Source organism: Geotrypetes seraphini, chromosome 1 (assembly GCF_902459505.1).
Source record: "Geotrypetes seraphini chromosome 1, aGeoSer1.1, whole genome shotgun sequence".
In the NCBI taxonomy this organism is placed as follows: Eukaryota; Metazoa; Chordata; class Amphibia; order Gymnophiona; family Dermophiidae; genus Geotrypetes; species Geotrypetes seraphini.
The window spans coordinates 337014303-337041128 of NC_047084.1; the positions used below are offsets into that span (position 1 = coordinate 337014303).

The window sequence follows — 26826 nt, forward strand, 5'->3', positions numbered from 1 at the left end:
TCTTGTAATGATTGTTTCTGCTTTGTCAAATAAATTGTAGTTTCTTTCCTTTCTTTTTTAGATTTCACACTGTCTTGCTCTGTTCCACACAGTGAAAGGAAATATATAAGAGTCACAAAGAAAATAACTAAAACAGCATAAAGATGTAAGGCATTACACAGAGGAGTCTTAGGTATTATGTGTATCTCCATTTATACACTACACTAAACTCCCTTAGTGGGAAGATACTATAAATAATAAAGACCAACAATTTCCCACTTTAGTGAAAAAGTGCATACACAATACACTATATAGCTATTACTGGAAAGGCCTCAGTCACGGAGCCTACGCAAGTCATAGACACTGACCCCAAAGATCCGCGTAGTTTTCCAGCTCCTTAGCTCCAATCATTGGCCATATTACAGTCATTAAATTACTTATTCTAAACACTTTATATTATTTTTTCTTCTTTTTTTTTTTTATCAATAACTTAATCTAAAAAGGTCACTATCTAAAAAAATTTTTTTAAATATAATTTTGCAATCTTCTATATATGATGCACCAATTCAACGTTACGAGACTATGTTTTAACATTCTCAGTTACAGTAATGTCATTAGTATTTTTCAATGAAATTACTTAGCTTTGTATTAGTATTCATATCGTTTGCATTCAGCGCTATGTTTCAAATCTTGCCAACGTGGCCAGCGTTTCGTGGAGTATTGTTCAAAACCACTGCCTCAGGGCCAACTTATGAAACAAGCTTCTGAAAATAAAATACAAAATCAGTAAAGGATATTTCTTATCATATTCAGGATTATATATTGAAGAAGTTCTTACTTACTATGTTGTACAAATCCAACAACAGTCTCCAAACAATAGACAAAATGGCGACAGCCTCATTTTAAAGAGTTTTAACAGTGTACTGACGTCAGTGCAGATATCACATTTCATTAAAGATACAGATAACAAAAAACCCCCAAAGGTGCTAACACTCCCCATATATTCTGCAACCTTTTATGGGAAACAATTCAAAGAGGATAATATACTAAGAAATCTAATGGGTAACTCAGTAAAAATGTTGCCACTCCATTTGTTTATTCAAGCCGCTTGGGTACAGGGTCTGCAGACGACTGATCCATCGTTGCTCATGTTGTGCTAAAATCCGACGAAAATTACCTCCTCTTATGTCAGGTCTGACTATTTCTATAATGACCGCCCGTAAGGAGTTAAAACTATGTTTCATCTCAATACAGTGTTTGGCCAGTGGGGCACCCATGTTGTGGTTCTTGATATTACTTTTATGTTCAGTCAAACGGATATTGAATTTATGTGAAGTTTGTCCCTCGTAAATAAGCTCACAGGGGCATCTCAATATATATACAACACCTTGCGTTTTACAATTGGATTTATGGTTTAGAGTGTATTCTTTGTTATCTTTTGGATTCTTAAATATCCTAGTGCACTCCATTAGGGTGCACATTTGACAACTCCCACACATTTGATGTCCTAGTTCTTCATATGTCCTGCTTAGAGAATGACACGGTGGCGGTTTACCCGCGGCCACCGCATTTTAGCCGGGGTCACCCGCCGAAAACGGGGAAGAAAACTAGCAGTCGCTGCGGTGACGGGGACAAGGCCATTCACCGGCGGGGCGGTGAATGGTCTTGTCCCCGCAGTGAGGCATGAAGGATCGCGCGGTCCCCGCAGCTCACACCCGCCTGCCCAATCGATTCTAGTGTTTAGCCAGCTCTCTCCCTTCTCCTCACCTTAGTTTGTAGATTTTCTTTTTCGGCGACCCGCACGCTATCAGAGAGCCGCACACGCGCGGCTGCTCAGTGTTCAATCTTCTGCTCTGACGCAACCGGAAACAGGAAGTTGCAGCAGAGCAGAAGATTGAACACTGAGCAGCCGCGCATGCGCGGCTCTCTGATAGCGTGCGGGTCGCCGAAAAAGAAAATCTACAAACTAAGGTGAGGAGAAGGGAGAGAGCTGGCTAAACACTAGGATCGATTGGGCAGGCAGGTAGTGGCTGCGGGGACCGTGCGATCGCTAGTGTTCCCGGCTCAAATTGGAAGAAGGGAGTGAAAGGGAAAAGGATTCTGGGCCAAGGATTCTGGGCCAAGGGGAAAGAAAAACCCACAGCAGGAAAGAAAGGGAAGGACTGGCAGGTGAGCCAGATGCTAGAAGCAGGGGGGGGGGAAGAAAGAGGGAAAAAAGCTAGATGGGGTTGAAAAGAAGAGACACACTGGTATGGAAGAGGAAGATAGGGGAAATCTGGACACAGGAAGGTAACAGAAAGAGGGGAAATTATGTGCATGGGGCATAGGGACAGAGACATAAAGGGGACATGCCATGGGGATGGTATATGGACACAGGGGGGAGGGGCAATGACAGATACATAGGGGAGATATTAGAAATGGAGAAAATAGGAGCACAGAAGCGAGATGGTTTGTGGGGATGGGACAGGGACCGAGCTCGCAGGCTCCAGTGGCTTGCACAAATTACATTGTAAAGTGCCATGAAAATAAGAGGGAGGAAGGTAGATAGATAAGCCACGTGAAAGGAGCTGAAGGGTAGTAGAAAGGAACAGATGGTAAAGGAGGGAGGGAAGGGTGGTGGTGGAAAGGAATAGGACAGACATTGAAGGAGGGTGGAGAGGAACAGACCCCGAAGGGAAATGTGGAAGACAGAGTGGGAAGAAGACAGATGCCAGACTATGCGGGAGCGGAGGGAAGAAGATGGGTGCTAGACCAATTGAGGGGGGGGGGTTAAGGGAGAGGCACAGTAACAGCAAATGGAAGACACAGAGAGAAGACACACAGTGGATGGAAGGAATTCAATGAGAAGATGTGGAAAGCAGAAACCAGACAACAAAGGTAGAAAAAAAAAATTATATTTATTTATTTATTTTTTGCTTTAGGATAAAATAGTATATTAGTTGTGTTGATAAAAATGTATAAACAAAGCCCTGCCAGCTGAATATCTCTTTCTCTAGTTCAGCAGCAGGAACTTTGATTTATAAGAAAGGAATAAGCTAAATATTACAGTACTAAGGCTTATATGGATGCAGCGGGGACGGTGACGGGGCGGTGAATGGGATGGCGGTGACGGTGACGGGGCGGTGAAGGGAACGGCGGTGAAGGGCGGTGCAGAGGATGGTGGGCCGGTGACGGGGACAGATTTTTTCCCCGTGTCATTCTCTAGTCCTGCTATCTGAGGTGTCTCTAAGAATCGAAGGACAAAGTATTTCCTTAAGATTTCGATTGCGGCGATAGGCTATTCTCAAGGAGTAGTCTTTGAAAGTTCCCGCTATTTTTAGTATTTCCCAATGTTTTCTCAATGTTTGGGCAATCTGGTAACTGTTATTCGAAAAGGTCAGTATGCATGTCATAATTTTCTCATGTGTAGCAGAATTATCCTTGGTTTTAGAGTTTAGAAGATGTTCCCGATGATTGTAGTATGCCCTCCTATATGCAATATTTACAGTCTTTAGTGGATAGCCGTGTTGTAAGAATTTTTCTTTCAGACAATTCGCTTGAGTCCTGAATTCAGTGTCTGAGGTACAAATTCTTCTGATCCTAAAGAATTGAGAAAAGGAAGACTCTTTTTTAAGGAACCAGGATGGGCACTAGAGAAATGTAACACAGAGTTGTTCAAAATTATCCAATGGAACAACAATGGATATACTCTTCTCAATTTTTCAAGCAGGTGAAATTGTGGACTAGGTATATTGATGACATTTTTCTTATTTGGAATGGAGGTCTGGAAGAACTGATGACCTTCCTGCATTATATTAATAATTGTCATCCCAAAGTAAAATTCACATATACCTTTAGCAAGATTGAAATTTCATTTCTGGATGTGTGGATAACTATAGTCGAGAATGAGTTTCAAACAAGGGTTTATACAAAACCCACTGACTGTAACTCTGTGTTACATTTCTCTAGTGCCCATCCTGGTTCCTTAAAAAAGAGTCTTCCTTTTTCTCAATTCCTTAGGATCAGAAGAATTTGTACCTCAGACACTGAATTCAGGACTCAAGCGAATTGTCTGAAAGAAAAATTATTACAACGCGGCTATCCACTAAAGACTGTAAATATTGCATATAGGAGGGCATACTACAATCATCGGGAACATCTTCTAAACTCTAAAACCAAGGATAATTCTGCTACACATGAGAAAATTATGACATGCATACTGACCTTTTTGAATAACAGTTACCAGATTGCCCAAACATTGAGAAACATTGGGAAATACTAAAAATAGCGGGAACTTTCAAAGACTACTCCTTGAGAATAGCCTATTGCTGCAATCGAAATCTTAAGGAAATACTTTGTCCTTCGATTCTTAGAGACACCTCAGATAGCAGGACATATGAAGAACTAGGGCGGGGGTCGGCAACCTGCGGCTCCAGAGCCGCATGCGGCTCTTTTCCACCTTTGCTGCGGCTCCGGTAGTGTGTCACGCAGGCATGCAGCTTACAAGTCCGGCGTCGCGGCGGGAAATAGCCATGCTGAGCAGTGAGCTCAGCACATACACAGATGAAAGCCTTGCTTGCTGATTGGTCCGGCGGCCCCGCCCCGCCGTGCCGCCGGACCAATCAGCAAGCAAGGCTTTCATCTGTGTAGTGCTGAGCTCACTGCTCAGCATGGCTATTTCCCGCCGCGACGCTGGACTTGTAAGGTGCACGCCTGAAAAAGAAATCATCCTGGCCGGGGTCGGTGTCATGCTCCGGAGATCTACAGCCTTCCTATCCCTCTCCCTTCTACCTGCTTCCGGCCACATCCCCTGCTCCGCGGCTCTCTTCGGCAACTCAGCAGCAGCGATCGACACAAGCTTCTGACGTCGGGGCCTACCCTCTGCGAGTCCCGCTAGTTTCAACTTCCTTTTTCCACAAAGGCGGGACTCGTAGAGGGAAGGCCTCGATGTCGGCAGCTTGTCTTGATCACCGCTGCTGACGAGTTGCTGAAGAGAGCCGCGGAGCAGTGGGGTGTTGCCAGGTGCAGGTAGAAGGGAGAGGGCCAGATGCAGGACTCGTGGGTGAGGGAGCAGAAGAGAAAGAGAGAGGGAGGGAAACAAAAGGAAATATTTCATACAGGGCTGGGCCTGAGTGGAGGGAGGGTGGAAAGATTCTGGCTACAGGGTGCAGTAACAAAGGAAAAGGGGGGGAAAGCTGAAAATGGAGATAGTGACACAAAGAAGAGAAAGGGTAAGCAGGACCTACTGAATAAGGATAGAGATACAGAGGGGACATGAAGAGGAGGTGAAATAGAGACATAAAAGTAATGCTGAAAAAGTGTGTGGGGGGAGATAAAGACATTGAAAGGGCAAATGGTGAACATGGCGTAAAGATAAGGACAGAGACAAATGAAGATTCTGAAAAAGTGGTGAGATAGGGATATAGGTGAGATGGACACAAAGAAGGGTGATGTTGGAAAATAGGTGGAATGGTAATTCTGACAGACACAGAAGGGAAATGCTAGATCAAGGAGAGATGGGGCTCAGGCTGGATGGAATGAGGAGAAATGCCTTGTTGGCCCGGAACTTCCTCTCCTACGTCAGAATTGACGTCAGGGAGCGGAATGCTGGTCAGCGCAACACTTCTGCAGGGAAAGCTTGGGACGGCGGTGGCTTGGGGGCTGTTCCCCGATTGCGGTGGCAGCAAACCGAGTGGCTTGGGGGAGGGCACGGAGACAGAAAGAAGGGGGAACAGGGAGACAGAAAGAAAAAGTTGGGGGAGAGAATGAGGTCTGGAGGAGAGGAAACATACAGGAGGCTGAAAGAAAGGAAGAAAGATTGGATGCACAGTCAGAAGAAGAAAGTGCAACCAGAGACTCATGAAATCACCAAATAGCAAAGGTAGGAAAAATGATTTTATTTTCAATTTAGTGATCCTGTATATAGCATTAAGATAAGAAACAATATATGCAGTGTTAGATTTGTTTTATAATGGTTTTGCGGCTCCAAGTTTTTTTTTCTTTTCGAAAACGGGTCCAAGTGGCTCTTTATGTCTTAAAGGTTGCAGACCCCTGAACTAGGGCATCAAATGTGTGGGAGTTGTCAAATGTGCACCCTAATGGAGTGCACTAGGATATTTAAGAATCCAAAAGATAACAAAGAATACACTCTAAACCATAAATCCAATTGTAAAACGCAGGGTGTTGTATATATATTGAGATGCCCCTGTGAGCTTATTTACGTGGGACAAACTTCACGTAAATTCAATATCCGTTTGACTGAACATAAAAGTAATATCAAGAACCACAACATGGGTGCCCACTGGCCAAACACTGTATTGAGATGAAACATAGTTTTGACTCCTTACGGGCGGTCATTATAGAAATAGTCAGACCTGACATAAGAGGAGGTAATTTTCGTCGGATTTTAGCACAACATGAGCAACGATGGATCAGTCGTCTGCAGACCCTGTACCCAAGCGGCTTGAATAAACAAATGGAGTGGCAACATTTTTACTGAGTTACCCATTAGATTCCTTAGTATATTATCCTCTTTGAATTGTTTCCCATAAAAGGTTGCAGAATATATGGGGAGTGTTAGCACCTTTGGGGGTTTTTTGTTATCTGTATCTTTAATGAAATGTGATATCTGCACTGACGTCAGTACGCTGTTAAAACTCTTTAAAATGAGGCTGTCGCCATTTTGTCTATTATTTGGAGACTGTTTTTGGATTTGTACAACATAGTAAGTAAGAACTTCTTCAATATAATCCTGAATATGATAAGAAATATCCTTTACTGATTTTGTATTTTATTTTCAGAAGCTTGTTTCATAAGTTGGTCCTGAGGCAGTGGTTTTGAACAATACTCCACGAAACGCTGGCCATGTTGGCAAGATTTGAAACATAGCGCTGAATGCAAACGATATGAATACTAATACAAAGCTAAGTAATTTCATTGAAAAATACTAATGACATTACTGTAACTGAGAATGTTAAAACATAAGTCTCGCAACGTTGAATTGGTGCATCATATATAGAAGACTGCAAAATTATATTAAAAAAAATTTTTTTAGATAGTGACCTTTTTAGATTAAGTTATTGATAAAAAGAAAAAAAGAAGAAAAAATAATATAAAGTGTTTAGAATAAGTAATTTAATGACTGGAATATGGCCAATGATTGGAGCTAAGGAGCTGGAAAACTACACGGATCTTTGGGGTCGGTGTCTATGACTTGCGTAGGCTCCGTGACTGAGGCCTTTCCAGTAATAGCTATATAGTGTATTGTGTATGCACTTTTTCACTAAAGTGGGAAATTGTTGGTCTTTATTATCTCCATTTATAAACAGAATATTTGAAAGAAAAAAAAAAGACCCTACTCTTTGTAAAACAAGTTAGGATACACCCACCTTTTGATATAGCCTTCAATCCTTCAATAGCCTTAACCCTACTCCTCTGCCCTCCAACCCAGCCAGCTGATTAACCGTTCCCCTTAACTGTATCCATGACATCCTGTTTGTCTGTCTTGGCTGTTTAGATTATAAGCTCTTTCGAGAAGGACTGCTTTCTTCTTTGTGGCTCTGTACAGCGCTGCATACGTCTAGAAGCGCTATAGAAATAATTAATAGCTATCAGGTCTGATCTCTACAATGCAATGTAAAGTGGGGCACTAAAATAAGTGATCATATAGTGTAATCTTCTTACAATAAGCAATAGCTTCTAATATAGAAAAACAGTTCTCTCAATATCTCAAATGTTTAAATCCCTTCCATTTATGTGATATATGGAACACATTTTCAATACACGCATTAAACATTCATTGTACACCATCTAGAATTGTAAGATAGTGCAGTGTATAAATGTTTTAAATAAATAAATACTGTAGGTGACACATCAGTTCAAGATAGAAGACTCTACACTGTGAACCGAAAAAACCCCACACCAAAATGGGTTTTTTTGTCGTTATCTTCCATGGAAGTTTGTGAATTGTAAAATGTTGTAAATATTTCCCACTGCACCACATCACTGCCTTGTGAAAATGAATTGTTGCTATAGGATACGCACAGAAGATGGTATTTGTAAACAGTCTCTTTATCAAAATGGTTTTCACTGCCGAAGATCGAATTCTGATAAAGAACTTGGTATTGCTAAAAGGTAACAGTGGTCGGCGAATGATGAAAGTTTCCACAGATAGTTGGAACAAAACACTTGTGGCTATGCAAGAACCGAGCAACAGGCACTGTGGATCGTAAACCAGGCAGTGGATGACCATGCTCAATTTGCAAACAAGAGCACATTGATTTTGTTCGTGATCTTGTACTGAGCCAGGAGGATGCACCACAAACACACCAAACAACTTGTCAAAGAGCAAGAGAAGCAGGAATAAACTAGACAATTGTGGTTAGGATGATTCATGACAATCTGAAATTAAAATGTCTTAAAAAGCATCATGTCCAAGAGTTAAATTTACACAACAAAGACACACGCCTGAAAATGGTGCAAGCAGCTTTTGACCAAGTACCCGGAGCACAGCTTCAGCTTCATCTGGTTTACAGATGAAAAGATATTTACAGCAGCTCCACAGATTAACACACAGAATGATCGCCTGAACGTGCCTTCAACAACAGTGAATTAGTATGTAGGCTTATAGATGAAAATTATTTGTAGAAGAATGCGTACTGTTGCGACCTAAGGGGCGGCCATCTTAGATCATTCATTCGGGTGGCCACGTCGTATAGAGCACATACAGTTCTGAGTATGCCAATAGTTTAGTTGTTTTTGGTTGATGCAATGAATTTTAGTAAGCATTGAGCACTTAAGTTATGTTTATTGTAGGGATTGTGTCCTGAGGAAACCCGAATAGGGTGAAACATGTTGGCAGTACTCTATCCCTCTTGGCTGAACCACCCAAGATAAGTTCAAACTTTTATCAATTATTTATTGAATTAACACGATAACATAGCATTGCACAAAAAAAACTTAAAAAAACTAAAGAGACCCGATGACGATAGGGGGCATAAAGCCAGTTGCTATGAGACATAATTGAGCATCTGGTGGCACCTCTGAGGGCCTGAAGACTTTTGTTAATGAACAGTTGTAACATAGAAGATATTGTGGGAGGGCTATAGTTTCAACAACAGTGAAGCATGAGGTTAATGACAAACGCCTACTATTGACCTGCCCAACTTTAAGCCAATCAGTCATGGTGTCGGTCGCAATCTTGAAACTCGGATTCACAGATCTGTTCTTCATCGATCCTGGGGTTAAGATCAACAGTGCATACTACCAGGACATCCTCTCGATTCAGAAGCTGTTGCCAGCAATCTGTCACACATCGGGAGACTATTTTATCTTCCAACAGGACAATGCCCCAGCACATCAGGCAAAGGACACCGTAGAACTGCTACATTGGGAGGCCCCAGACTTCATTGGTCCAGACCTCTGGCCTGCAAAATTACCAGACCTAAAGCAGGTTGACTACCGGATCTGGGGGCTGATACAGGAAAGTGTCTACCAGACAGCAATATCTGACGATGAAGACCTTAAACAGTGCCTCATCTCTGTTTGGGCTGATCTGAAGCAGAGCATCATTGACAAGTCCATAGATCAGTGGCTGACAAGCTGAGGGTATGCTTTTGTGCGAAGGAAGCACACTTTGAACATCTGCTTAATTTAAACATCACTTTTTGATTTTAAATTTTTCAGCAAGATACGCCATAACATTTTTGATGCGTTTTTAATCAGTTCACAATTCAGTTTCACAAGGTAGTGTTGTGGTATGGTGGGAAATATTTACATCAACTTCATTCAGGATATGATACACTAAATTTCATAAAAATCAGCTGAGTTCTGTGGAAAATAGGACAAAAAACACTTTGGTGGGGTTTTTTTTTCAGTTCACAGTGTATATGCATATATAGTCCTTTATATAAGAACATAAGCATTGCCTCTGCTGAGTCAGACCATAGGTCCATCATGCCCAGCTGTCCGCTCCCGCGGCGGCCCCGCAGGTCAATGTCCTGTAAGCGATCTATTACTTTAAATCGTTTTGTACTATATAGTAACCCTCTAATTGTACCCTACCCCTTTTCCTTCAGGAACTCGTCCAATCCCATTTTGAAACCCAAAATCGTACTCTGCTCTACCACCTCCTCTGGAAGCGCATTCCAGGTGTCTACCACCCTCTGAGTGAAGAAGAACTTCCTAGCATTAGTTCTGAACCTGTCCCCCTTCAATTTGTTTGGGTGTCCTCTAGTTTTTCTTGTCCCCGTCAGTCTGAAGAATCTGTCCCCTTGTCTGTTTTTATAATTAATATTTCACATATGTTAGATTTTATAATTTATACTACACAATATATTTGCAGTTTCTGGTTATTTTATATTGTTAATGAATTTTGTTTTCTATGGATATTGTTATGTATATAGCTTTTTATGTATGTATTATTTATACTTTTATTTAAAAAAAATTTTGACTCCTAATGCAGGCCTAGTGGCCAAAACATGTGTCGAGTCATTTTTTGATCCAATAAACTCCTCAAGCTGTATGCCATTAGACCATTGTGTGCTCTACATTTCCTCTGCTGTGTTTTGTTTATTTTTTATAATGTGCCATTTAGGAGGCTGAAGAGTAAAACTAACACCAAAAAAGCTCTTTGTATAGAAATCCTCCTTTATCTCATTAGAAACATGCACTTCATTTGCTTTACTACATCCTCAGAACAGGGCTCTGGCTATTGCTTTTGTTCACAGTATAAAATCAACTCAAAAAGAATCAGTACCTTAACCCAGGCAAAGAACACAGTAACTGCAGCCACGTTGTTGAACTGAATCTGCCAGTATGCCAGAGTCTCAAAGTTGGGAAAAGTATTCTGATCTTCCAGCAATCTCTTCAGCAGCCCATCCATGGCTGATGCTTTGTATATGTAAATCCCAATAGCTACAACAGACAGCTGAGGGCCAAAAGGACATTTCAACAATTGTAATGCTCATTTTCATATTCATTCTGCTTATCTTAACATAACATAAAACTCACTTCTATACTGTAAATACCGCTAAGTTCTATGCGGTTCACAAACGATACAGAATACAGGTGAATACAGCAACGAAGATCTAACTTCCAAAAGATTCTATAAAAAGATGCGTTTTTAAAGCATATCAAAATTGTTGGTAGAAAGTTGGAAGATGTAAAAACATAATTCAGATCCTTAGCCCATAAAGCCGCTTGAAAAGACAACAGACGCTCCTGGAACTTTTTAAATTTACAACCCTTTGCAGATGGAAAAGAGAATAGCGCATGAGATTTCCTAGAATGTAAGTGATGATAAAAGATTCCATAAGATATTCTGGGATGAGACCTGTCAATGTCTTAAAACAAACATATCCAAACTTAAACTTAATCCACGCCTCAGCCAGCAACCAATGCAATTGACGATAAAAAAAGGTAGCATAATCATACTTCTTTAAGTCATCAATCTAACCGCTGCATTCTGTATATGGAGTCTTTGGAGATTTTTTTTGGCTCCAGCAAAGTGAACAATATTGCAATAATCAAGTTGGCTAAGAACCAATGATTGTACTAACAATCGAAAGGAATTTATACTGAAATATGCTCTAATGCAGAGGTGCCCAATAAGTCGACCGCAATGACCGGTAGATCGCAAAGGCAAAGCGAGTCGATCACGGAGCCCGGGATAGACTTGCGTTGCCTTCGCGATCTACCGGGCTGATCAGCCTTCCTCTCCCCGACGTTAATTCTGCTGTCAGAGAGAAGTTCCAGGCCAGCCAATCGCTGCCTAGCTGGCCAAACTTCCTCTCCGACATCAGAATTGACATTGGGGAGAGGAATGCTGGTCGGCCAGACACTTCTGCAGGGGAGTTGAGGCGGCGGTGGCTTGGGGGCCTGTTCCCCAATGGCGGCAGCAGTGGCTTGGGGGAGGGCAAGGAGAAAGGGGGCAGGCAGTGAGACAGAAAGAAAGAAGGGAAACAGAAAGAAAAAAAGGGGGGACATGGAGACAGAAAGAAAGAAAGGGGCAGGGAGAAAGAAAGGGGCATGGAGAGAGAGAGAAAGAAAGAGAGAGAGAGAGAAAGAGAGAAAGAAAGAGGAAAGAGAGAGAAAGAGAAAAAGAAGAGAGAGAGAGAGAAGAGAGAAGAGAAAGAAAGAGAGAAAGAAAGAGAGAAAGAAAGAAAAGAAAGAAAGAAGAAAGAAGAAAGAGAAAGAAAGAAAGAAAGAGAGAAAAAAAAAAAAGAAAGAGAGAGAAAGAAAGAAAGAAAGAAAGAAAGAAAGAAAGAGAGAACAGAGAAGAGAGAAAGAAAGAAGAAAGAAGAGAGAGAAAAAGAGGGGAAAAGAAAGAGAGAGAAAGAGAGAAGAAAGAAAAAGAGAGAGAAAGAGAGAAAAAAGAAAGAGAGAGAAAGAGAAAAAGAAAAAGAAAGAGAGAGAAGAAAGAAAGAAAGAGAAAGAAAAGAAAGAGAAGAGAAGAGAGAGAAAGAAAGAAAAAAGGGGAAGGGCAGGAAGAGAGGAAGAAAAAGCTGGGGGAGGGAGTGAGGTCTGGAGGAGAGGAAGAATACAATAGGCTGAAAGAAGGGAAGAAATATTGGCTACACAGTCAGAAGAAGAAAGTGCATCCAGAGACTCATGAAATCACCAGACAACAAAGGTAGGAAAAATGATTTTATTTTCAATTTAGTGATCAAAATGTGTCCGTTTGAGAATTTATATCTGCTCTCTATATTTTGCACTATGGCCCTCTTTTACTAAACTGTAATAACGTTTTTTAGCGCAGGGAGCCTATGAGCGTCGAGAGCAGCGCAGGGCATTCAGCGCAGCTCCCTATGCTAAAAAAATGCTATTGCGGTTTAATAAAAAGGAGGGGGGTATATTTGTCTATTTTTATATGGTTGTTACTGAGGTGACAGTGCATAGTCATCTGCCTTGACCTCTTTGAAAAAAAACCGGAATGTAAATGATAATTAACATTTTCTCTGCGTACATTGTGCTTTGTGTTTTTTAAAAATTTTATTGTTGGTAGATCATTTTGACTTGGTCATTTTAAAAGTAGCTCCCAAGCCCAAAAAGTGCTCTAATGATTCTTAGTTTCCACAACACATAGAAGCCCTTTCAGACCATTGAGTCAACCTGATTTTTCATAGTAAGATTTTGATCAAGGATTACTCCAAATATCTTTATAGTTGGTTGAACAATGTATATTATAGCATTTGAACAATGGATGAAGCATCTTCCTTCAAATTCAGAGATGCAAAGAAAAATTTGGTCTTATCTGTATGAATTTTCAATTTAAATTCTGCCATCCAAGATTCAATTGCCAATAGAATCTCTACAACAGTTTGAATGATTTGAGAAAAAGAAGTAGATATAGGGATTAATACAGTGATGTTATCTGCATAGCGAAATAGTTTGATCTTAAAGTTGGATAGTCTATTTCCCATGGAAGCTAAATAGATACTAAAAAGTAAAGGTGACAGTGGAGACTCCTGAGGTACGCCACAAGGGATGCTCCAACTTTTGGAAAGCTGTTGTTATTGATACGTTTGAGACTTTAGGAAACCTTCAAACCATTTAAAGACCTGACCATGCACACCTATAGCATCCAAACATTCTAGTACTTTGTCATGGTCAATGAGATTGAAAGCACTACTTAAATCCAATTGTAAATTAGGGCACTAATACCCTTACTAAAAAGATTGCACAAATTACCCATCAGTGATGCCAAAACTGTCTCTGTGCTATATAATGGTCTAAAACCTGATTGCGATCCATGCAAAATGGAGAAATGCTCTAGATAGTTGAACCACTGTCTGCATACTAAGCCTTCCATAATTTTCACAAAAAATGGGATAGACAAAATAGCCTAAAATTAACCACTGAGGATATAGATCCCTTAATATGGCCACCAAATGATGGAAAGTTACAATTTTAAGCAAGTGAGTTAACCAGGTAAATAAATCTAGTTGAAATTTTACAGGAGCTAATTTCATAACTGTCGGGGGACACAGGTCCAAAGGACAACATGATTTCACATACTTGCTGTAGAGTTTTCTAAAATCATTCCAATCTGGGTTAGCAAAGGTGCCCCACTCTAAATTTACATAACAGATTTCTGTTGGAGGTAGCAAAGAACCTTGATTTTTACTTATAACCAATGGACAAGATGCTCGTAAGGTGTCAAATTTTTGACTAAAGTAATTTGCTAAAGTCACAGAGTTGGAAGAGCCACATGCGCTGATAGAGAAAAAGAGTTTGTGTCAAAGATATTGGTAACAATTTTAAATAGTTCTTTGGTATTAGTACCCGTTATATTAATTTCTGAGGAATAAAATGCCTTGCGTTTCTCCTTTATTAGTTGTTTATAAGAATGTACCACTTTCCTCCAAGTATCTCGGTCAATTTGATTCCCTTATTTTAACCAAATTCGTTCTAATCTCCTCACTGTACGTTTTAAAGCAAAAAGATCATTATTGAACTAATGTTTGGAGTTACAAGAACAATTTTTTGGTATTGTTTTTGTTTGGGGGGCCAATCTGTCTAAGATGGTTAAGCTTGTATTTTCCCAATGCAGGCCAAAATCTTTTGGAGTATCTGGACCTTGAGTTTGCTCATAGCTTGTCCAAAAAGTAATAGGATCTAATTGTTTCCTTGAAATTATTTCCCTTTTTAACATTGATGGTTGTTTTTTCAATTTATGGTTCCATCTAAAATTAAAATAAGAAAGTGGCCAGACCATAAATTTGGACTTCAGGAACCATCAATCAATGAAATGGTTGAATAAGCGACTCCCTTTGAAGAGAAGGTCACTAAATAAATCCAAATGGTGGCCTTTTTCATGCGACTGCGAGAAGACAGGGATAATATAATCTAGAGAGGACAAGAAAGTGATAAGATCTAATTTGGCTGTGGTAGCTTCCTCTAAATGTAAGTTGATATCCCCAAATATAATACTATAAGGTGAGGAAGTAGAATTATGCAAGACAAATTCCTGGAAATCATTCTTTGCTTTCAACCAACTCCCTGGAGAAACATAAAACAGAATGAAGGAGAGGGAGTCTAATAAATCTTTTCTACTTATTCTGCAGGACAGTATCTCCAGGGAATTGGTAGCTCTAGATTCCAGAATACTGAATTCAAAATTGTCCTGCAGAACAGCAGCAAGCCCTCCTCCTCTCTTATTCTCTCTGCAAAGGGGAAGAATTTAATAACCAGTTGGTAATAAATCTCCAATAATGGGATCATCATTTGAGAGTAACTAGGGTTCTGTCAAAAAAAGATAGGCAAGTTGCTTACTGGTAATCCAATAATTAATTACGACGGCTTTGATTCTAACTGATCTAGAGTTGGTATTAGCACAGGAAATATCTGAGAAACTAGAGAAAACTACAGGATTTAAGTGAATAGGTTTAAGCTGTCTGAGCCTTTTCTGAATGTTGCGTGTCGTACGAAAATATTATGAATACATGTTTCTATGGGAAAGGGACCTTGCTGAACTTGTGATATAAATGTACCAAAAAGATAAGTAAGTATCTATGAAATCTACGAATAGTATAAAATTGGAATTTGTTCAGATAAAGTATTAACTTCCCTTAACTTTCCATACAAAAAGTTAAAAAGTAAAATCAGTAAAACATGCATTTTGCTTATCTTTAAAATCAGTAACTATGACAGCAAGAAGATTACTTTAAACTGCACTGCACTGAAAATGACTGCTCAGACAATAACGTAAAATTTTATTTATACACCACAAAACCTTGAAGTTATATGTGATTTACAGGATAAAAGAAGACTGAAAATCACAATGAAATACAAAGCATCAAACTTCCAAAAATCTGAATAACCTTTCTTACCTAGGTGTTCCCTCTCAAGAGCCAAGCCGTAAGACAAAAGGGACCTGGATCAAATATTGGAATGAGACCCTGGGTAAGAAGGTGGGCAGCTGAAGAGGATCTGCCATGAGAAGACGAACCAGATCCACTACCACTGGCGCCTTGGCCAGTCCAGAGCCATCAGGATCACGCGGCCGGGGTGCTGAGCAATGCAAAGAAGGACTCTGCCCACCATCGGCCACGGAGGAAACACGTTCGGGAGGCCCACCGCCAGCCAAGGCTGTACCAAAGCATCTAGCCCCTTGGCCTGAACATCCCTGTGCCGACTGAAGAACCAGGGCGCTTTGACATTGACCCTCGTGGCCATCAGGTCCATGACCGGCTGACCCCAAGTCTGCACAATCAACTCGAAGGCTGCGGGACCGAGATACACCACTCTCCAGGATCTAGCACATGATGACTGAGGAAGTCCGCCTGGACATTCTCTACTCCTGCTATGTGGGAAGCCGAGATGTCCAGAAGATCAGTCTCTGCCCAAACCATGAGCAGAGCAGCCTCCTGCGCCACCAGACGACTTCTGGTTCCCCCCTGACGATTGACGTAAGCCACCATTGTGGCATTGACCGAGAGAACCTGAACAGACTTGCCTGCTAACGTCAGCTGGATGGCTCTGGTCCCCAGAACTTTGATTGACTAAGATGCCTCCTCCGGAGACCAGCTGCCCTGAGCCGAGCGACCGAGGCCCTGCTCCCCAACCAAGGAGACTGGCATCTATGAGAAGCACTGTCCACTGGGGCTGATCCAGACTCACTCCCTGTACCAGATTAACTAACCCCCGAAGAGGAATGGGAGAGTCCAAATCGTGCACCTGGGGCAACCACCGCTGAGAAGCAGCGCATACTGAAGTGGGCGTATGTGACCCGGGCCTACCGAACCACGTCCAAGGAAGCTGCCATCGACCCTCAAGACCTGGAGAAAAACCTGTGCCCGAGGACACCGGGAAGCCATCAGAAGGTGAATCTGCGACTACAACTTGACCACTTGGGCCCCTGGCAGGGAGACCTTCACCAAGCAGGTGTCAAAAAGAACCCCAAGGCACTCCAGGGCCGAGACAGAGCCAACCAACTATTGTATAGGTTGACTACTATTTCCAGTGACTGCAGGAACTCTACAACCCGAGCCATAACGTGGGACCTCTCCTGAAATGACTTTGTTTGGATCAACCAGTTGTCCAGATAAGGATGAACTAGAAGCCTTCCTTGCGCAAGGCCGCTACCATGACCACCATAACCTTGGTGAAAGTCTGCGGAGCCGTGGCCAGACCAAAAGGGAGCGCACAAAACTGATAATGCCCTCCCAAGATCACAAAGCAAAGAAACCGCTGATGGGAGGCGCAAATTGGAACATGCAAGTAGGCCTCTGTCAGATCGAGTGAGGTCAGGAATTCACCCCCAGCTAAAGCACCAGAATGACAGATCTGGGTCTCCATGCGAAAAGATGGAACTTGCAGAGCCCTGTTAACCCCCTTTAAATCCAAGATGGGCCAAAAAGTCCCCTTTTTTTGGGCATCACGAAATAAATCGAATACAAGCCAGTGCCACACTCCTGTGGAGACACTGGTCCTACTGTTTTGAGATCTAGCAATCTTTGAAGCATCTGGAAAAAGGCCTGCTTCTTCCATGCCATCTGACAAGGAGAAGCAAGAAAATGGTCTGGCAAGGAGCGGGAAAACTCCAGAGTATAACCATCCCAAATCACCTTCAGGACCCACTGATCCATTGTGATTGTGGCCCATCCCTGGTAAAAGTCTCACAACTGAGTGCCCATCAGAACCAAGGGAGGAGCCGGCAAGGAGTCATCGGGCAGGAAGGGCGATAGGGGAACCGGCAGAGGAATCACAGGCCCCCCCGAAAGGACTGCATGTGCTGAAAGAATGGCCCCAGGGAGATCCAGAGGCAGGAAAAGTAACTGTCCCTTGACCAGGGCGATATCTGTGGAAATCACACAAACACCCCCGAGCAACACCATCCTGCACAGACAGGCGGGCACGGTCCTCAGGAAGATGGGGCACCTTAGAGTCCGTTAAAGTCTGAACCAACTTATCCAAATCCTCGCCAAACAAAAAAGACCCCCGAAAGGGAAATTTTGAGGCTGCATCCACCGACCAAGCCCGGAGCCACAGGGTACAACGAGTGGCCACCCCGAGACAGGTCATAGATGGCATCAGAGATAAGAAGCACCCATCTCAATTTTGGCTTCTTTCTGTCCCACCAAGGACATGTCATCAGATTTATGGGCAAGGACAAGCTCAACCCACCAAAAACAAGCTCAAGCCACCAGACACATTGCTACCTGGACTGCTAGGGCAGTGATATCAAAATTCTGCTTAAGAAGGGACTCCTACCTACCTACGCTCCTCAGAATCCCTCAAGGCTGAGCTGCCCTCAACGGGCACCATATGCCATTTCACGATGTCCGAGACCATCGCATCCATTACTGGCGATTTCAAGGTATCCCTATCCCCATCCAGGATGGGATACAGGTGAGTCATAGAGCGTGCAAAACAAAAGGGTGCCTCCGGCGCTTTCCACTGCCACAAGCACAATATCCTGAATATCTTGATGCATACAAAAAGAGTGGGATTCTGAGCGGATCCCCCGAAGCAGAGGGTCCACTACACATGAGGGCTCTTTCACATCTTCCTCGAAACACAACACCAAGGAGACCTGAAGAATAAGCTCCTGGAGCTCTTCCTGCTGAAAGAAGCGTACCACCGACGCGTCCTCACCACCAAACTTCCGCTAGCGGCATCCATTCTCCCCGAGAGGATCCTGGAGGTCTTCCAAAGGGTCCAGGTCCTCAAGAGAAAACTGCTCTTCATATAAAAAAAATCATTGTCGCAAGAGACCCTTGGCCACTTGGATGAGAGAGGAGGAGACAGGGATGAAACTGGCGCTTAGATGGGCCTAACCAAAGTGGACCCCCTCTTCTGATCCCCAAAGCAGAAGCAGGGCCACCGGCTGCCTGAAGATAAGCCTTGAACAAGGTGAAAACAAAATCAGGGGGAAAAAAACCCTGCCGGCCCAATGGGACTCACTGCCAAAGCAGAGGACCCAGCAGAAACCAGCCCCTGTCTCTCCAATACAGGGGAAGGTCACCTGAGGCTGCAGACAAAATGGAGGTGCGACCTGCAGGAGGAGGAGGAGGATATCTAATAAAGACATTTAAATATTCTTACATAAATGTATAGGAGGCAAATCTCTTTCAATTGAAAGGAAGCTCTGGAATAAGAGGGCATAGGATATAGGTGAAAGGAGGCAAACTCAGGAGTAATAGCCTCCCAATGGAGGTTGTGGAGATGAAGACTATCTGAATTCAAGAATGTTTATGTTTATTAATATTTATAGACCGCTATTCGATATATCATCATAGTGGTTTACATAGTACTCAAAAAAAAAAAAAAAAAAGGAACTCCATAATCAATAGAAAAGTAAAATACAAAGAAAATAATAAATTACAAAGTAAATTCTAATTGAAATAAAAAATAGAAAAAAAAGATTTTAAAACTTAAAATACAATTATAAAAAGCAGCAACTGCAAATCTCTCCCCCAACGTTTGTACCAATATGATATTAAATATCCCCTGACTGGAAAAGCAATTAAGAGTATGCGAATCCGAAAAGATAAGTTTTTAACAGACTTCTAAATTGAGAGTTCACTACGTAATTCTAATTGCAACGAATTCAATAGATAAGGTACAGAAGTAAAAACGTGCAGAGGTAATCTCACTAAGTTGACTGAAGTTAAGGATAATTGATGACCATTAGTGGAAAGTAAATTTCTACCTGGTCTATATGGATCAAAAGATTAGCTAAATATTCTGGTTGCCCTGTTTATAGTGCTTTGAAAGTTAAAGTCAAAGCTTTATGCATTAGTCTTGACTTCATTGGATTTCTAAGGAACAATAAGGGATAACAGATGATATTGATGGGCAGACTGTATAGGCCATATTCTTTATCTGCCTTCGTTTTCTATCTTTCTGTTTGTTTTTATTCCTTGCCCATTTACGGTTTTTGCTCTCCTCTGTCTTATTTATCTCATCCCATCCTTTGCTTATTTTCTCTTCTTGCTTTGCTGGCTCCCTCCCCTTCTCTGTCTTTGCACTACATTCTTCTCCCCCCCCCCACTTTCCCTCCTTTATGCTGCAGTCCCCTATCTTTTACATCTTTGCCTGAGCTCTTTCCTTTCTCCCATGCTCTAGCAATAGTGCATTACTGAACTGATACAACAGTAAGAAATTCAACTCGGAAGCCTTTTAATTAAATTCTGTGGGACGGAAGAACAGTTGTACCTGAACTTACGAACTGGGGTCCTGCCTCTCCCTTCCTGTGCCAACACGCCCTATTCCTCCTTTCCTGTTCAAACATGACCCTCCACCTTCCGTGTCCTAACGCACCCCTTGTAGACCTTCCCTCCGTTCTGCATCTCAAATTTGTGCCTCCCCCCGCGGGGGTGTTTATCTCCTTTGGCCAGCTGCCTCCTCCCAGATGTACTTCTCTTCGCAAAGCCGCAAGCAGTGGCTCCTGCACGCAGCCCTCAGCTAACCCAGAAACCTTCTCTCTGACTTGGAACAATAGAGGGAGTGAGGGAAAGAGATGCAGAGGTAGGGAGGGAATAGAATGGGAGAATTGTTGGGATGGGTGCCTAAGCGAGAGGGAAAGAGAAATGGGGAAATGAAGAAAGTGGTGAATTATTGGGCACAGGGAGGGAGAAATATTGGACATGTTGGTGAGAGAGGCGCGAGGTACAAATGTATGGGGAAGAGAGAGATGAGAGGGAGAAATGTTGGATGTGGTGGTAGTAGAGGGAACAGTGGGACGGATGAAGAACAAAAGTGTAAACCTTTTATTTCCTCTTTCTATTTAAACTACAGTACTTTATTTTGAGGACTGTTTCTTTAATAAAACCTTAAAAAGCTACTGTTACCTGCACAAATTTTGGATATGCAGGCTATAAATGTTTTAAATAAATAATATTTAATGTTCTTTAATGATTTTATAGACTGTGTACTATAAAAGATCCAAGTTACAAATTCAACAAGAACAGTTTAAAGAAACAGAACTTGTTCTTAAACCGGGGGACCGCCTGCATTTTCTGTCCCCCTCACAACATACATTCCAGCTACAATACCTAAACTACATTGGTAATTACTTGCCAAACATGAGCTGATAATCAGTAGTTCTGCATCCTGCTTTCAGCAAACATAGGTTTCCTTAAAATTCTGGGGGAACAAGGAGTGATGGAAGGAGACCCTCCTCTTAGTGACTACTTACCACAATGATGATAACATCGAGACAGTTCCAGAGACTTCTGAAGTAATCCAGCTGATGAATGCGGATTTCCAGTATCTCCTCAATAATGTAATAAAGGACAAAGAAGCAAAATATGATCTGACAGGCCATCAGGAAGAAATCAAACGTAGACATGTAGAGGATCAGCTTCACAGTCTGGAACTGCCAGGATGGGACCACACCACCAGTTGCAGGGAACTCAACTAATAATCTAAATCAAACAGATATATAAATTTTTATTAAGCAAGGATTCAAGACAAAGTTAGACAAGTTTCTGCTGAACAAGAACGTGCGCTGGTAGGGCTAGTCTGTTAGGGTGCTGGTCTTAGACCAGAGGGCAGCCGCGTGAGCGGACTGCTGGGCATGATGGACCACTGGTCTGACTCAGCAGTGGCAATTCTAATGTTCTTAAGAAATCACCATCAAAACCAAATTCAACACACATACCTTATCCCACTCTTCTGGAACTCCTCTAACCCTAATTCCACTAGATCCTCCCAAAAATTGAAACTATCATTCCCCTCTGCAAAAGGTATATCCCGCGTAGGAAAACTAGGAACATCCCTCCCCTTTAGAGCCACAGAACTCTGGAACAACCTCACATCCCCGCTCAGAATTTCAAGCTCCCTCCAATCCTTCCGCAAACATCTGAAAATTTGGCTCTTTTCAAAAATCTAACACCTCCCGCTCTTTGGTACCCTGTCCCTCTTTATCTTCCTAGCTCCTTTCCTATAACCCTTTTCAACCTAACCCTGTAAACCGTGTCGAGCTCTACGCTTGTGGAGATGGTGCGGTATACAAACCTAAGGTTTAGTTTAATAGTTAGTTTCTGAAAATACTCCATTAAAAGAAAAAAAAATTAATTTTCCCGAAAACGGGCAGCTCTATCTAGCAATGCTGCAAAATCCATTCTGATGCATTTTTATAACAAATCTGAAACAAACGTTGTTGACCTGATACAGTGAATCCCTGAAACCAATTAATTTTGCAATAAATGTGAACACACTATATGCTCACTGTGTGCTGTTGAACTCTGTAGATAACCTGTTATCTTTAAGTATCCCCCTGCCCCTCCACCAAAAAACATTCAGGCCTAGCTGGAGCTTCCAGAATTTGGTGGGGCTAAAAGCGGTGCCACAAAATGAGAGGTTTAATATTTGGCTAGCTAGAAGACAAATTATGGTCAAAATGTTGTCCCTACTATTCGCTTCCCAGCATTGAATATGAGAAAACCTTTAGCCTCCTCTGCCTGGGAAAGGTTGACTGCCATAGAATATATACTTTGAATCCAGCCAGTCCGCTAACAGAGATCCCATTACCTGACAATGCAAAAAAGGTTGATGTTTGCATTGTATACGAGAAATCAATGAAGGCTGCTCTGGTCCCTCTGTCCAGCCATAGATTTTTCTTCAGGGTACTGATCTGGCTAGCAGACTCCTCTCTTGTCCTTGACAGATCCAAGTAATAGCCAGCTCCACTGTAGGTGGCAATGAAACCCCAGTGGCTGCTTCCATTCAAATCTTTTTCTTCGGTATATGTCCAGCTGTTTTTACAAGAACAGACATTCAAATTACTCACTGCAATATCAGAAAACAGTAAATACCTCCTTCACATAATGTCCTACTAGTTATATAGAAATGGCTCTTTGATATCAAATAGGCTAGAAGGAGCTATATATACACAAAGGGTTTGTATATATGCTATGAGTTGATGTGGGGGACAGGTGAATAATTAATTATACAGTAGAGGAATTACTGTGCATTTAAAATCAGTAAGGAGTAATTCTTGCTAGTAAGAAAGCAAAAAGACCTGGAGAGGGTGTCAACGTATCATCAATGATAACATCTAGATTCTTTTCCTGGGCGTCCATGTAAGCTTCTGGGGAAAAATTCCCAGAAATAACTCATGATTGGTTTTTTTATCTGGGCAAACCATCTACAGGTAGATACAGTGACTTGATACTTGCAAATAAATTCGCAATCAAAGAGGATTTTGGCATCAAAATTTGGCAGTTCATGGCACTGGCATTTCTAAAATTATACCAGCTTGACTTGAGCTGATACAATAATCTCCTGCAGTAAAAGATGACCTCATCCAATGGTTGTATGGAAATTATATTCGTGGATGGGTACAGAGAATACAACTGAAACATGGCACTGAAAACTCAAAAGTAATAGTTGGTCATGCTCATGTTGGTGTCTTTAAATTAATTACAGAATAGCAAGAGCAACAAGAGTTGGAAAGCCAGACCTCATGAGTGTATTATACAAGTGAGCAACACACAAAAAAACAACCCACCTGAAAAATGATTTCAAAAATGCCATGAAGATTGGATCCTTTTCATATGTGCTCGAAGACCCTCCTATAACACTTTAGATTTCATGCATGGCATAGACAATTTAAAATTTTAATTAGCTGTTGTATACTTTTACGATGTTAATCTGGAACTGACATCACAAATGTAATTAATTCTTGAGAACTTATGTGTGTTATTTCTGCTTGCGTGTTTGATTTTAGACCAACTGTTTTTTAGGGCATCGTGTACTTTAGAAGAAAGGCTGTTAGATGCAATTGTCCATTAGACAAACTGCAATTTGGCCATTTGTCATGGAGAATGATTAAACACACAATCAAGCAGTGGATTTTTTTTGCTAGAGAATGTGGTTCATCTAGTATAGCTGGGGTTATGAGAAGCTCAGACAAGTTCCTAAAGGAAAAGGCCATAAACAATTATGAGCAGGTAGACTTGAGAGAAGTCACTGCTTGCTCTTGGCAATAAACAAAAATGGATTTATTCTGGAATCTGGTAACACTCTAATAACTCCCATGGCCACTGGAGAAAAGATGCAAGGATACCTGGTATGACCCAACATAGTCCCGCTTATGTTCTTAACTTAGGCTTTAAAAACTCCAGGCACAGGAAATTGTTCATTGCACCTAAACTTTCTTGCCCATTCTGAATGCCATAACAGCTGTGCCTTCCCAGTCTGGCATGGTATGGTTCTCAGTGAGTTTGAGTAGTGTGGTGCCTGAACTCTTGTGCTGATCTTACAGTCTCAAATTGTATAAAACTAGCACGGGAGTTTGAACATCACATGGCTCATCAATACAGAGCTTCTCAATGCAGAAGCAGAAAGCAAAGCTGTTCCGAGGACTGCAGCGGTAACATAAGCAAAATGGAGGGGGCTGAAAGGCAAAGGGGGTGAGGTGCTAAGACAACCAGTTGGAATGAAGGTGATGTAGCATGTATATGAGATTAAAAGACAAGGGCTATTGATAGCAAATATTTATACGGATAAGCATGGATTACAGCAAAGAATGAAGCAAAGAGGCAATCAACTTAGATACAGCTAGCATGCTTGGGGAGGGAGGGGAGAAGGAGGAAACAGAAGGATTGATTTACCAAGCTTTATTTCTCCAGACACACAGAATGGGATAAAAGCAGACCTTAGAGGGGAACACAATGTGCCATCCTACCCTTCAACTTTAGTGAGGATGTGCAGGTGACAGATGCCTCAGCTGTTGGCGCCCAAGTTTTTCAACTAGTTCCTAGATCTGAAAAAAGTCACAAACTTCTAAAATGGATTTTGTCTTTACTACTGGCTTTGCAACATGCATGTGTAGTCTCACTGGTCTAAGGAAAATCAAAACTAAGTCCATACATGGACAGGGTAAAACAAAAACTTTCTTGAAAAAGAAAACTTACAAAATAGAGGCACCTGGCAACTATTTAAAAGACTTGCCTAGAGACTTCAGATAAAAGCAGACATGCTAGCTAAAGACTGCTGCAAATAATGAAGCATTACATACGCAGTTCCGTTCCCTGGTCCAAATGGAGCTCTATCTTCATTACTGACAGAATAGACATCGTAACACTCTTGGATTTCATCTTTCAAATCTTCAGGGACAGTACATGAGCCATTTCTCACTTTCAGCTGCCGGAGACGAGGCACACCTAGAAGCAGGCTCTCGTAGTAAATAAAACTTTTGTTTTCTGCCATGCTCTTGTTGTTGTACCACATGTCCCAGTAAAGACCATCCAACAAAGGGCTCTCCAAAAACTACAAAAAAAGAAAAAAAATAAGAGCCTGCTCTTAGGGCTGCAGAATCTACCTATTCTTCCAACTGTGACAGCTGCAGATATATTTAAAGCAACTTGAGGGTTTCTTCTCAAAATTTTTCTAGTACTAATAGTTTTTAATTTAGCAAAACTTTTTTTTAGAGTTGCTTTTCAGTATCTAAAGCAGCATAAACCAGGGCCGCTGTACCTAAACAAAAACTTACGCAGTTACAATGTGCATCCTGATACACCACAGCTGTAGGAAGCCTTCAAGTATGCCATATTTAACTTAAAGGGAAACATCCATAATTACAGATGCCTCTAAACTGTTAGAGATCTCTCAGGTTTACCTTTCTGGAACTTGTATAACCACTCCTCCTCCTCCCCCCCCCAAAAAAAAAAACCCCAACAATAAACAAAAAACGATAAGTCTTCCATGACTTATTCTTTTGCCTTTTCTCAGGAAAGTATATATTTTCCATAGGAAAATAAATTGGATGCTTACTTTAATTCCTACTGTGTCTAGAAATTTCACATCTTAATTTCGATATATGAGAAGGCTCCAGATAGATAATAACATGGGGACAATTTTTTCCCTGTCCCCACGGGAACTCATTTTCCCATTCTGGTGGGGTCTTTTCCTGTTCCTGCCTCACCACTGCAAGTTCTGTCCTCATCTGCACAAGCCTCAAACACTTTAAAATCATAAGTGTTCGAGGCTTGTGCGGTTAAGGCAGAGCTTATAGTAATGGGGCAGAGATAGTGACAAAACTCGCAGGGACAGGGAAATTGAGTTCCTGCAGGGATGGAGACAAATTTGTCCCCATGTCATTCACTACATCCAGACGCCAAAGCCCACAGAACAGGGCACACTACACCATACCAGAATGGCAGGAACTAAACTCTAGAAATTTAGAGCCCCTAGTAACTAAAGTGCATTAGGTAGCTAATGTAGGAATTAGCATACACTAACAGCTAAAACAGTTTCTTAACACAGTACATGCTAATTCTTAAATTAACTAACAAACATGGAAAAGGATGGGGAATGGGCAGGGGCTATAGTTTATATTTAATGTGCTATACCATACTGAATATTAACTTTGATAGCTTAACTGGGTAGAGAAGAGACCTATAGACAAAAACTTAAAAGCAGATAACATGGAGTATTTAATGCCACTTCAATAGGAGACAATGAAGTGCATCCAGGTTAAATGTGTCTGTTAGCAGTATGGGAAGGTGCTAAGCGCACCCCCAAAAGATAGCAGATAGGCTCTGCAGTTGCTGGGGCCAGTGCAGAAAGTCTTGCGGTAAAGCCGGCACAGTGCATGGCTTCTGTTGCAAAATTAGAGACCCCAAAATACCGTTACATGCTGTAAGCAATGAGCATGGAAATGACTGCCATGTTAATAAAACATGGCAGTGATCTTCAGATCACTGTGATTATCACCCTTCCTGTCAGGTCCCAAGTGGTAATTGGCTTAGGCACTGATAGGCAGAGTGACATGAAAGAAAAATAAAGTTGTAGGGTCTGTATAGGCCTCAATCCCTTCTTAAACAACTTTCCTGCTGTTTAATGGCACCTCCACACATGACTAGCCAACCCTGACTTTAAAAAAGCCCTGGTGTTTAGTGGTTATCCTTCAACACT

General features: G+C 41.6%; 1 protein-coding gene across 1 annotated transcript in view; it reads right to left on the reverse strand.

Moving 5' to 3' along the window:
- Positions 1-26826, reverse strand: part of PKD2 (polycystin 2, transient receptor potential cation channel) — a 149107-nt gene that overhangs the window by 78697 nt on the left and 43584 nt on the right. Inside the window, 5 exon segments of the mRNA XM_033959554.1 lie at positions 10715-10885; positions 21101-21329; positions 22438-22474; positions 22477-22661; positions 24929-25179. Coding sequence (XP_033815445.1) covers positions 10715-10885; positions 21101-21329; positions 22438-22474; positions 22477-22661; positions 24929-25179 — 873 coding nt within the window.